This window comes from Natator depressus, chromosome 1 (genome assembly GCF_965152275.1).
Source record: "Natator depressus isolate rNatDep1 chromosome 1, rNatDep2.hap1, whole genome shotgun sequence".
NCBI lineage: Eukaryota > Metazoa > Chordata > Testudines > Cheloniidae > Natator > Natator depressus.
Genome location: NC_134234.1, coordinates 211730331 through 211744416, shown reverse-complemented (window position 1 = coordinate 211744416; position 14086 = coordinate 211730331). Strand labels below are relative to the sequence as shown.

Sequence of the window (14086 nt, the reverse complement as noted above, 5' to 3'; positions counted from 1 at the left end):
CAGCTTGTCCCCAAGCACAGTGTACTGGAGTTGAGAAGGTGAAGTGATAGAGAATCACTTTTGACCATGCCCAGTCCAGGGAATACAAAGGTGGGATCACATCTTCCAATTGTCACTCTGTGTAACATCATCTTTAATTATCCAGTGATGTCAATGAGAATTTCTGCCCTGTGACTGTAACAGCTCACAGCAGGGTTTCACTGTTGCTATCATCTTGTTCATGATGTACGTGTAGGTTTGCTTACTCCTTTGAGAAGCTGGGGGGGGGGCAAGTGGGTGGGACAGTTGGTTTTGCCTTTGCTGTTTTGGCCCCAAGGACATGGATATTGATTCCACAGGATATCCATTTCCGTCCATTCCACATACTTTAAAGAACACCTTCAAGCTATTTTCTCCAAACGGAATTTTTAGTCTGACCAATGTTATCTTCATATCTGAATGTATTCATCATGGCTTTTTTTTCTGTGATTGAATGAAATACAATAAAGTAAAAAGAAATCATACAAGGTGGCAACTAAATCAGATTTTTTTCAATGTTCAACAATTTATTGAAAAAAAACAATTTTAATCAGATAATGGACTAATTACCATTTTACAATAAATTATCACTGAACTGGAAAAAGAAAAAAGAGAGCAGCTTTGCCTGTTGGGAGGGCTCTGACTGGCTGTGGGTATCCAAAAGACGAGCGGTTTATCAGACTTATTTTTGTTATGAGAGGCCAATCCCAGCTCCCTTTGACACAGACTCATGAACAACATATGATCTCAGCAAAGCATATTATAACCTTACAATTTAAACACAGCCTTTGAAGAGGAAAAGATGACAAGGTTAGTATTTATTGAGGGATATTTTTTGCTGGGTTTGGGATGCCCAGATTTTATGATTTTCATGATCTATCTTGTCTGGATACATCAGACTCTGGCACATGAACTGGCAGCTCACAAATGTAGCGCTTTGTATCTTTGCAGTCATCAGAGAAGAGTTCTCTGCCTCTGACGACTGCACAGTCACCATCAACGTATCCTTTCTTTACTGCAAACCTATGACAGAAAAAATGTTATTTCCAGCCATTCTAGTTATATCTATATCACTACCTTATTTTTTCAAGGGCAAAAATGTCTAATCTGAACACTGTGGTAGATGGCATCAACAGATAATTTTAATAATAATGAAACAATTGTGGAGAAGCAGAGGGAACATTATTAAAATCAATTATTAAATTTGGCATTTATGAATGCAATGAATAACTGCATTGAATAGAGTCTGGAGTAGTGCATCACATGCTGTGCAAACTTTTCACTTAACTGCCAGTGCACCTTAGACACGACACACAACCTCTTCTCTACATCTTTTTTTTTTTTTGGTCCTACTCCGCTCAGGAGTTCCAATGCACTTTATTCTTTATCTGCAGCACCCCCTTCCGTTCAACTGTTGGTGTTTCATCACCTATGGAGTTTGGGCAATACTTCTCAATTTCACTGGCAACATCTTCTGCTGACTTGGGCCTTCAAAGCATTCTAAAAATATATTTCAGTGATGACATGTTGCTCCTTACTATTTCATTCTGGGTTTTTCTCCCTTATAACACTGTGAATGCACTTCTTGGAAATGAGAAGTTTCTAGCTGTGTCTGGAACTTACTGGTCAGTGGAGAAAGCTGTGCCATTCCCCCACATCCAGGGTCTGTCGGTCTTGTCACGTAATAATCCTATCCAGTGAGAAGTTGCCAGGGGGTTTATGAAATTCTGTAGAAGGATGAAGCCAATTCATGCAATTACATTCCTTTCCCTGCCCATTTCATGGTTGTATGCATATCAGATATCTGCTCATTTCATTAGTGTATGGATATCAGGTAGAGTGATGCTGAGGCAGCCTCATGGTTGAGCAACTCTACTGGCCAGACTGATCACATTCCTCGTCATCTCCAAGAATGTTTGCTATAGATTTTCTAGAAATTGTAAAAGAATTCTTTGTGGATTAATCTCTATTGACTCTCTTGTCTGGAGGACAATACCTCCCCTCGATCGCCCGGAGCGATTTATGGGTTTTTTTTTTACCACAGGAATAACTGTACCTTGCATATGAGAAGTACAGGGGACATTGGGGTTTTGCCTTCAACAGGGGCGTTTTAATTGAATTTAGGGTTCAGATATGGCTCTAATGCTGGGGAGAGAAGGGGAGGAGCAAGGTAATTAGCCTTCAAGAAAAAAAATCTTAAAATGCCAAATGAAGCCTAATCTAATTTTCTGTAATCTTCTTTTCACAGGCAAATCTTTATTGGCAGTTCTGACTATGCCACTCTCCAAAAGAGGAAGATACTCTACCAGCTCTTGTTTGTTTTCTATCTGAAGAAGTCTGGAGCCATGAGAAGAGCAGGCCTTTTGACTCTCCAGCCATGGTTTGTATTCAGTAGAAAAGTGGTAACATTTCTCTCCATGGGGAAACCAATTTGCTGGGCAAAGAGCAAACTTCCATCCTTAAAAAGAAAATACAATTTATGTTCCCTCTATCGCTGTTACCCTTGTCTTCCCTCCCCAATGCCCTCTGCTTGACTGTTTCATCCACTTATTGTGTTTTGTCTGTATTAAGTTTGTCATCTCTCTCATGTAGGAACTGTCTCTTATGGTGTGCTTGTACACCATCTAATATAATGAAGGCCCATACCTGATTGGGGTCTCTAGATGTTCCTTTATTAGAAGTATTAAGTTAAAATTGTAATAATAGATTTTCTGTTGTAATCTGATTTTCAGTCAAGTGCTTCACAAACCATCTGGAGACTCACAAGCACGGACATGGTTGCTGGCATGTTGAAATTGGCATGAGGATTCTTGTGCCGTAGCAAATAGACTAATTGTTATTGTACCTGTCTCACTTTCCTTTTATACACAAATCATGTTTGTTTGTTTTTCCTCCAGGGGGATTTTTTGGATTCTATACATCAAGTGCGTCTGCTATTGTAATTGATTGGCTGTTTCTTTGTCAGTAATGATTGAGCAAGATTCTTGCACAATGGATAAAATTCAGTGATGATATGCACGTGAGGCTTCTTCACACAGAGTTAGACTGTATTTATCACTCAGTTACTGATGTGCAGGTGTTAGGAAATCTAAGATGGTGAAACCTACATACTGAGAAACACCAGAGATGGAACACGTTAAAGTGGGAAGTTGACTAGTTTATCTTACAGCTTCTTAACAGATGACTACAGTGGCAACAGATGAGGAAGAAAAAACAGCTGGTCTGTGAGGAGAAGACTTGCTGCTGGCCACCTCAGGCAGAAGACAGTGCTCAGCCCCCCAGCCAGGTCCCTCATCCATCATGGTCAAGAACCAATATGAGGTACTGGCAGCAGGAGGTGAAGAGCAGACCCCAATGGCTTAGGAAGAAAAAACACCTGCCCTCAGGGCTGAGAAACTCATGGCCAACACATGCAAAAGGAGGAGGCATTGGATGGTGGTGACCAGGGACTCTCTTCTCATGGGAACAGAGGCATCCATCTGCTGATCTGACATGATGTCCTGGGAAATGATCTGCCTTCCTAGAGCTCGTGTCCAGGATGTTTCAGAAAGGTTGCCAAGGCTCATCCATCTTTCTGACAACTTCCCCATGCTGCTTCATCCACCTGGGCACTAATGATACTGACAGGTATGACCCTGAGCAGATCTGCAGTGACTACAGGGCTCTGGGAGAAAGGGTGAAGGAGTGAGGGGTGCAGGTTGTGTTCTTGTCCATCCTCCCTGTTGAGGGTAAGGGGACAAGCAGGGATGCATACATCCTGGAGTTAAATGAATGGCTGTGAAACTCAATCAGAAGGCTTCGACTTCCTCAACTATGGGATGCTGTTCCACAAAGAATGTCTCCTGGGAAGAGATGGGGTCCACCTGACCAAGAAGGGGAAGAGCATCTTAGTACCGGGACTAGCCAACAAAATGAGGAGGGCTTCAAACTAGGTTCAAAGGGGGCAGGTGACAAAAGGCCACAGGTAGGTATAAAAAAGGGTGACCTTAACATAAGGCTAAATATTTGGAAAGGGAGGGATGGAATGTTACAATAGTATCATCATAGGAGCAATAAAAGGTATAACTATGGGGGAATTGGACCAACATTTTAGATATCTGTACACAAATGTACATGAATGGATGGGCGAGGTTCTGTGGCCTGCAACGTGCAGGAGGTCAGACTAGATGATCATAGAATCATAGAATCATAGAATATCAGGGTTGGAAGGGACCCCAGAAGGTCATCTAGTCCAACCCCCTGCTCGAAGCAGGACCAATCCCCAACTAAATCATCCCAGCCAGGGCTTTGTCAAGCCTGACCTTAAAAACCTCTAAGGAAGGAGATTCTACCACCTCCCTAGGTAACGCATTCCAGTGTTTCACCACCCTCTTAGTGAAAAAGTTTTTCCTAATATCCAATCTAAACCTCCCCCATTGCAACTTGAGACCATTACTCCTCGTTCTGTCATCTGCTACCATTGAGAACAGTCTAGAGCCATCCTCTTTGGAACCCCCTTTCAGGTAGTTGAAAGCAGCTATCAAATCCCCCCTCATTCTTCTCTTCTGCAGACTAAACAATCCCAGCTCCCTCAGCCTCTCTTCATAAGTCATGTGCTCTAGACCCCTAATCATTTTTGTTGCCCTTCGCTGGACTCTCTCCAATTTATCCACATCCTTCTTGTAGTGTGGGGCCCAAAACTGGACACAGTACTCCAGATGAGGCCTCACCAGTGTCGAATAGAGGGGAACGATCACATCCCTCGATCTGCTTGCTATGCCCCTACTTATACATCCCAAAATGCCATTGGCCTTCTTGGCAACAAGGGCACACTGTTGACTCATATCCAGCTTCTCGTCCACTGTCACCCCTAGGTCCTTTTCCGCAGAACTGCTGCCTAGCCATTCGGTCCCTAGTCTGTAGCGGTGCATTGGATTCTTCCATCCTAAGTGCAGGACCCTGCACTTATCCTTATTGAACCTCATCAGATTTCTTTTGGCCCAATCCTCCAATTTGTCTAGGTCCTTCTGTATCCTATCCCTCCCCTCCAGCATATCTACCACTCCTCCCAGTTTAGTATCATCTGCAAATTTGCTGAGAGTGCAATCCACACCATCCTCCAGATCATTTATGAAGATATTGAACAAAACCGGCCCCAGGACCGACCCCTGGGGCACTCCACTTGACACCGGCTGCCAACTAGACATGGAGCCATTGATCACTACCCGTTGAGCCCGACAATCTAGCCAGCTTTCTACCCACCTTATAGTGCATTCATCTAGCCCATACTTCCTTAACTTGCTGACAAGAATACTGTGGGAGACCGTGTCAAAAGCTTTGCTAAAGTCAAGAAACAATACATCCACTGCTTTCCCTTCATCCACAGAACCAGTAATCTCATCATAAAAGGCGATTAGATTAGTCAGGCATGACCTTCCCTTGGTGAATCCATGCTGACTGTTCCTGATCACTTTCCTCTCATGTAAGTGCTTCAGGATTGATTCTTTGAGGACCTGCTCCATGATTTTTCCAGGGACTGAGGTGAGGCTGACTGGCCTGTAGTTCCCAGGATCCTCCTTCTTCCCTTTTTTAAAGATTGGCACTACATTAGCCTTTTTCCAGTCATCCGGGACTTCCCCCGTTCGCCATGAGTTTTCAAAGACAATGTCCAAGGGCTCTGCAATCACAGCCGCCAATTCCTTCAGCACTCTCGGATGTAACTCGTCCGGCCCCATGGACTTGTGCACGTCCAGCTTTTCTAAATAGTCCCTAACCACCTCTATCTCCACAGAGGGCTGGCCATCTCTTCCCCATTCTGTGATGCCCAGCGCAGCAGTCTGGGAGCTGACCTTGTTAGTGAAAACAGAGGCAAAAAAAGCATTGAGTACATTAGCTTTTTCCACATCCTCTGTCACTAGGTTGCCTCCCTCATTCAGTAAGGGGCCCACACTTTCCTTGGCTTTCTTCTTCATGAAGAAGAAGGTCTCTTCTGACCTCAAAGTCTGTGAGTCTATAAATGTAAGGAGTATGGGGAATAACTAATGAGAATGGGAAATATTAGTATGTATTAGTATTATACCTAAATTGGCATCACAGAGACTTGGTGGGATAAATCTCATGACTGGAATATTGGTATAGAGGGTAACAGCTTGTTCAGAAAAGACAAGCAGGAAAAAAAAAGGAAAGAGGTGTCTCATTATACATCCAAAGTATATACACTGGTTCTGAAGGTCCAGAAGAAGGTGAGAGGTAGATAAATTGAAAGTCTCTGGGTGAAGATAAAAGGGGAAAAAACACAAGAATCTCACAGTGGGAGTCTACTATAGACCACCAGGTAAGGAAGAGGAGTGGAGAAGGCATTTCTAGAACAAATAACAGAAATATCCAAAACAAATAATCTGGTGGTAATGAGGAACCTTAACTACTCGGCATCCACTGGAAAAGTAATTTGGCAAAACACAGACTGTCCTTGGAATGTATTAGGGGCAACTTTTTATTTCAGAAGGTGGAAGCAGCCATTTTAGATTTGATTCTGACTAACAAGGAGGAACTGGTTGCAAATGTTACTGGCCCAGTGGATAGGAAGGACGCTATAGAGTTGCTATATCTTGATTTTAGTAAGGCTTTTGACACAGTCTCACAAGACAGTCTCATAAGCAAACTAGAGTAATGTGGTCTATATGAAATTAATATAGGTGGGTGCAAAACTGGCTGCAAGACAGTACTCACACAGGAGTTATCAATGGTTCACTGGCCTGGGTCTAGCATTATTCAATATTTTCATTAGTGAATTAGATAATGGAAGGGAGAGTATGCTTCTAAATTTGTAGATGACTCCAAGCTGGGAAGGGTTGCAAAAATACTGGAGGACAGGATTAGAATTCAAATTGACCTTAACAAATTGGAGACCTAGACTGAAATCAGGAAGATGAAATTCAATAACGACAAGTGCAAAGTACTACACTTAGGAGGAAAAAAAATCAAATAATCAAATGTGCAAATGCAAAATGGAGAATAACTGACCGGGAAGCAATACTGCTGAAAAGGATCTGGGGGGTTATAGTGGATAACAAATTGAATCAGAGTCAACAGTGTGATGCAGTTGCGAAAAAGGGTAATATCATTCTTGGACGTATTAACAGGAGTGTTGTATGTAGGACACAGGAAGTAACTGTGCTGATTTACTTGGCACTGGTGAGCCATCAGCTGGAGTCTTGAGTCCATTTCGGGGGGCCACACTTTAAAAAAGGATGTGGACATATTGAAGAAAGTCCAGAGGAGAGCAAGAAAAATGATCAAAGGTTTAGAAAAGATTGAAAAGACTGGGCATGTTAAACCCAGAGAAAGGAAAACTGAGTTGGGACCTGATAACAGTCTTGAGATATGCTAAGGGCTGTTATAAAAAGGGTTGTGATCAACCGATTTCCATGTTCACTGAAGATAGGGCAAGGACTCATCAATTTAGTCTGCACTAAGGGAGATTTAGGTTAGACATTAGGAAAAACTTTCCAACTCTAAGGATAGCTCTGGAATATGCTTCCAAGGGAGGTTGTGGAATCCCTGTCTTTGGAGGTTCTTAAGAGCAGGCTGGACAAATGCTTTTCAGGGGGGATGGTCTAAGTTTATTTTATCCAGCCTCAGTGCAGATGGCTGGACTAAATGACCTCTCAAAGTCCCTTCCAGCTCTACATTTCTATGATTCTATTATTGTTATTGTTCCCTCATGTTAACTATTTTTCTTGCTATACTCCTTTCCAGTTGCCTTTCAACATGTGAGTTAAACCAACTTCGCCTCCTTTACATTTCCTCAAGACTCACTTCTGACTTTTGCAGTGAGTGCAAATGTTTGGTAAATAAGAATAAAAAGAATTGGAATCTAGTTAACGCAAAATGTCATAAACTGCTATTCATCAGTCTAGCAACAATGTTGGGGATTTAATTTGAAATGATTTCAGTCTAAAGTTACAGCACATACAAGAAAAAATGTTGCCCTTTTGAAGGCAATCTTTCCGGTTCAAAACCTTTGGCAGGTTTCCATTCTTACCTGGGATAATTTCCTGAAACTGGTTCAGGTTTTCCTGCTGTCTACATGGTATTTCGGAGATCTGAAAAACTTAAAGCCAAAATAATATAACAATATGATGTACCCCTTAAAAGTAAATTGCAGCACAGTTTAATCAATATTTTGTGCCTTATAGGGACACAAAGGGCCAAGTTCTACCTGCAGTTATGCCATCAGGCAGAATGTCTGTTATATTGTAATAACAACAAATTATAATGTTACATGTAACATGACAGGTATTTTGTCCTTGTTAAAAGTAATCTTAAAAATACAGATTTTGAACTTAGTAGCACCCTCAAAAACTGGGTGGCTAAAAATCTTGACTCTGTAAGGATTCGCTGAAAAGAGCAATTGAAAACATCCTGATTTCCAACATCTATGTTGAACACAGCTAGTGTTTGAAGTGACCACTAAGCAGAAAAATGCCCCTGTGCCCCTTCTGGCTCTTGGGTCATATGGCTAATTGGAGCTGTTATTCTAAGGGGTTGTCAGTTGCAGTTGTCCCTGGAAACCCTGCAAAGGGGGTGGTTCCAGAGCACAGAGGACAAGCAGGTGGAAGTGCAGCTATCACCATGTGTTTCGGAGTGTGGGACAGAGAATATGAAAGAACCCAGCTGGTGCCCCTGACCTGCCCCCTGAAGCCATAATTAGGCATCTGAATAAGTGGCCTGATTTTCAAAGGTGCTAATCATTTGCAGCTCTTCACTGATTTACACCCCAGGAGACTTACTCTCCAGCAGTTACACAAGGAGTATGCCAGCACAGAGCCTGTCTCTCAGTATCTACTTTGCTCATGCTTACCATTGGCAGCCAAGACACCCACTGCTATCACCAAAGCCAAGCAGAAGATCCCCAAAATCCCTGCTACGAGTCCCCATGCAGGAGCTGAACCAGAAGAATCTGGGAGAGAGGAAAGGGAGAAGTACAGAATTATGGGGGGAAATGTTTTTAAACCCTAAACCAGGCATAAGTCCTGGAAGTATTTTTTCTTACTTTTGCAACAATGTTCCTTTTTTGTCTCTGCTCGTATTGTAAAGTCCTATGGAATTTAAGAATAAAGATAACAATAGAGTTGTATAGAATTTGAGTAGGGTTTATTAAAACAATACTTTATAAGTCTATAGAATTTAATAGAGAATGAGCTCTTCACTAAAAAGTTTAGCCATCTTATAGCAACAATGCAATTCTTTACCAATTACATTCTGTAGAATGGTTTTAAAAAAAATGAACAGCACAAATATTCTAATTTTCTCTTAAATTGTATCAGGTTTATCCACAAGAGTGGCCTGTTCTGCTTTTCACTCCTATTCTCCTTGTTAATGAAATGCAGCTTGACTACACACCTATCCATTCACCTCCCCCTACCCGCACCCCTATTCAGCTGTGTCAGAACAGGGTCATCAGAACTCTCAAACTATGGAATGAAAACTCTTTCCATGCTCAAGCTTTTACAGGTCAGGATGCCTGAATAGCAGGATCTAGTTTTAAAGAGGCCATAGGAAGGAGGCAGACTGTATTACATAGGACCTGATGGCAACAGAACAGTGTCCTGGAGTCCTAGCAGAACACCACTAAGGTATATTTCTTCCACCTTAGCACTTATATGGAGCTTTTCAACTGTAGCACTTAAAAAAGGTGGGAAAGTTTTATCCTCATTCTACAGATGGAAGAATTGAAACAGAGAGAGGTGAAGTGCTTTGCCCAGGCTTATCAAGGGAGTGAATAAAACCCAATGATCCTGGCTTGCCCAGGCTTATCAAGGGAGTGAATAAAACCCAATGATCCTGGCTGTCAGTTTGAAGCCCTGTGCAGTGGCCCAAGCTGCATCTATGTAGCCATTTGTGAAAGAGGGGAAGCATTATATTCATTCACTGATAGTACCATGTACACTCATGAAGGTGGGGTAAGGAAAAGGAGGCTCAGAACAAAGAGTTCTAGGAAGAATTTAAAGGGCTCCCCCTTCCCTCTTGGAAGTCCCACCATCCAGGGCACCTTAAAACAGCATTAAGGGCTCAGCTGTGCCTTTTAGGAACTGTCCTATGTTCGGCCAGTGTGGAACCTCCCTCTGGATGGGGATTGTCTCTCCTGGGGAACAGTCCCTCCCCAAACTCTCAAGTGTGCAAAGGGAGAGCACACACTACACCATCTTACAGGGTAGTGTAGCTTGTCTCCTGAATTACATAGTACAGGAGGAGGCTAGATAAGGCCACAGCTGTGTCTCCCTCACCATGGGGAGGCCAATGCCTCTGTGTGTTCTATGGGGGAGCAGTCCCTGTACCTAGGAAGAAAATACCTGGCCACTGTGGTGGGGGGTAGAAGGCAGGGCAGTCCTGGCACGCACCGCTCTCCTCCCCTCAAACATTCATATAGTGGCTGAGAACCATCTGGCCCCAATTCTCCCATACTATATATATTCCGAATTATCTTTATATCTTAATATGAAGAATGTGCAAGAAGGCCAGGTGGATAATGCTTGTGGGCATCTCAGCCATTGAATGTCTTGATGTTGGATATTTAAGTCTTGAATCTTTTTGCAGAGTTTTGCTTTTAATGTTCTCATACAGTTCAAGGTAGACTTTAGACAGTTAAACAGCAGTAAATATGGAGTCAGCAGAATGTAGCATACAGTACCTTTGCTCTGGGAGTTCATAGTCCTTTCTCTCCTCTCCTGCTCAGAAGCATTGTTGCATTTCAGTCCTGTATAGGTCACCACCTCCTCATTTCCTTCTAGTGAGGTATGGCATAGAAATAGTGAATCCCATTCAATGCACTGACAAGGTAGATGGATCTTATTAAAATCCAATGAAGATATGAGACTACCACTGCAGTATGTAGGGCATGGCAGGACTTTTGTATGAAAAGGTTTAGTCGCACAGTACAGTGGTCTACAGGAGCCTGTCAGTGTACTGGGATCAACATCTGTGAATCCAGCACATGCATCTTGTCATAAAAATAAAGGGAAGGGTAACCACCTTTCTGTATACAGTGTTATAAAATCCCTCCTAGCCAGAGGCAAAACCCTTTCACCTGTAAAGGGTTAAGAAGCTAAGATAACCTCTCTGGCACCAGACCAAAATGACCAATGAGGAGACAAGATACTTTCAAAGCTGGAGTGGGGGAAACAAAGGGTCTGTCTGTCTGTGTGATGCTTTTTGCCGGGAACAGATCAGGAATGCAGTCTCAGAAACTCTGTTAAGTAAGTTAGTAAGTAATCTAGATAGAAATGCGTTAGATTTCCTTTTGTTTAATGGCTGGTAAAATACACTGTGCTGAATGGAATGTATATTCCTGTTTTTGTGTCTTTTTGTAACTTAAGGTTTTGCCTCGAGGGATTCTCTATTATTTTGAATCTGATTACCCTGTAAGGTACTTACTATCCTGATTTTTACAGAGGTGATTCTTTTACCTTTTCTTTCATTAAAATTCTTCTTTTAAGAACCTGATTGCTTTTTCATTGTTCTTAAGATCCAAGGGTTTGGGTCTGTGTTCACCTATACAAATTGGTGAGGATTTTTATCAAGCTTTCTCCAGGAAAGGGGGTGTAGGGCTTGGGGGGATATTTTGGGGGAAGACGTCTCCAAGTGGGCTCTTTCTCTGTTCTTTGTTTAAATCGCTTGGTGGTGGCAGCATAGGGTTCAAGGCCAAGGCAAAGTTTGTACCTTGGGGAAGTTTTTAAACTAAGTTGGTAAGAATAAGCTTAGGGGGTCTTTCATGCAGGTCCCCACATCTGTACCCTAGAGTTCACAGTGGGGAAGGAAACTTGACACCTTATCACCTTTTTTCCAGTATCAGACTCCTCTTTATAGTCCTACCCAAATTGTTAACTTACACTGAAAGTTGTTCAAGTGACTAATATAATGCTTTGCACATACAATATAAATCACAAAAATTAGAGTTAAAAAGATAAGCATTAAAAGTTATAGAAATCTCCAGCTAAAATAACGTATCTACTCGATTACCCATGTGATTCATGCATTCTGCTAATGAAAAACTTAAATGTAAAATTTCACTTTACATACTTCAAAACAAATTGAACTGTGATCTACAAAACATATTTATAAACTCATTCACCATATCCAGGGCTATTTCCTTGATTTAAAGCCTGCTCCTGCTCCCATTGAAGTCAATAGCTGTACTCCAATTAACTTCAGTGGAAATAGGCCACTAGGTATTATGCTCTTTTAGATGGAGACCATGTTTTATTTCTGTGTTTTTTAAAGAGCATTTTAAAATGACATCTTCTCTGAACTAATTGCTCAACTTCTTGAAAGCTCAGGAAATCCTCTGCTGGACAAAAAATATTTTAAGGCTCTGGGACGGTACATAAATGTGGGCAACTAAGGATCAGCAATGACTTCATGATGTTGACTATTACAATCAGGCAAAGCAGAAAGAAAATGGTATTTTATTTGGGTATGAGTAGGTTTCAGAAGGGAGAGTAGAATTCAGCTGTCACCTCCTTTAATCCTCCCACAACAAGGCATGACAAAAAGACAACGTCTCCTTGAATACGGGGCAAATCAACAAGCATCCATTGTCGAGGAATAGTTTGCGATAACACAACTGTTAGGCACCAGATCTGCAGAAAAGTACCTGGGGTTACAGTGGACAAGAAGCTGGATATGACTCAACAGTGTGCCCTTGTTGCCAAGAAGGCTAACGTCATTTTGGGTTGTATGAGTAGGAGCACTGTCAGCAGATCGAGGGAGATGATCATTCCCCTCTATTCGGCATTGGTGAGGCCTCATCTGGAGTACTGTGTCCAGTTTTGGGCCCCACACTAAAAGAAGGATGTGGAAAAATTGGAAAGAGTCCAGCAGCGGGCAACAAAAATTATAAGGGGACTGGAGCACATGACTTATGAGGAGAGGCTGAGAAATGGGAATTATTTAGTCTACAGAAGAGAAGAATGAGGGGGGATTTGATAGCTGCTTTCAACTACCTGAAAGAGGGTTCCAAAGAGGATGGATCTAGACTGTTCTCAGTGGTAGCAGATGACAGAACAAGGAGTAATGGTCTCAAGTTGCAGTGGGGGAGGTTTAGGTTGGATATTAGGAAAAACTTTTTCACTAGGAGGGTGGTGAAGCACTGGAATGGGTTACCTAGGGAGGTGGTGGAATCTCCTTCTTTTGAGTTTTTTAAGGTCAGGCTTGACAAAGCTCTGGCTGGGATGATTTAGTTGGGGATTAGGTCCTGCTTTGAGCAGGGGGTTGGACTAGATGACCTCCTGAGGTCCCTTCTAACACTGATATTCTATGATTCTATGAATAACAGAACGCGTTCTAGGGCTCCAGAGATACAATAACTTTTGCTTCCCATGCCCAGAATACTGTGTACCATTGTAGGGGCATTTCAATGCTTGATAGATATTAACAAATTACTAAAATAACTGTGCCTGGCACTGAAGAAAAAGGTAAAAATATAAGTAGATAAAGTCAGATATAATGTGTACAGCTCAAGGAAGAGATTTAACATGGAATATAGAGTATCAGTAATAGCAGATATGTTCTCATATGCTTACAAACATACTGCACCTTTGTTCCTGGTGTTCTTAGGTGTCTTTTTCCTCTGCTGCTTGGAAGGAGTTTGAAATTTCAGGTCTGCATAGGTCACTGCCTGCTCACTCATTTCTGGTGCATTCTGGGATAGAAAGGTTGGATTGAGTAGACTGAGATGTACAATGGGATCTGTTGGAAACTGATACTTATGTTAAGGAACTACAGCAACTGTAATGATCTCACAGCAGAATAAACTGTGGGGTATGGGTTGGAAGAACCAAGCCTCCCTCTCACTCCACCTTGAATGTGGCACATAGTTCTAGGTGCGGGACACCTTAATACACACTAGCAAACTAGAAGGATTCAGAAAAGAAAAACAAACAAACAAATAAAATCCTGGCCGGAGAGATTCAGGAGAAGAGTATAAAAGACAAAGCTACGATTTCATGTGTCCTGGCAGTGGAGGGAGGCTGGACACAATCTGGCTCCTAATACTGGAGAACTTGATAGTATCGGGAAGAGTTAGCTC

The 14086-nt window shown here is 42.1% G+C and overlaps 1 protein-coding gene across 1 annotated transcript; it reads right to left on the bottom strand.

The window, feature by feature from the left end:
- Window positions 1-887: 887 nt before the first annotated feature.
- On the bottom strand, window positions 888-13687 carry LOC141984855 (natural killer cells antigen CD94-like). Its single transcript, XM_074948304.1, has 7 exons — window positions 13594-13687; window positions 10691-10786; window positions 8861-8959; window positions 8042-8110; window positions 2325-2476; window positions 1642-1745; window positions 888-1041 (listed from the first exon to the last, which is right to left on the bottom strand). The coding sequence occupies exons 1-7, from the start codon at window positions 13685-13687 to the stop codon at window positions 888-890; spliced, it is 768 nt and encodes a 255-aa protein (XP_074804405.1).
- Window positions 13688-14086: the final 399 nt, after the last annotated feature.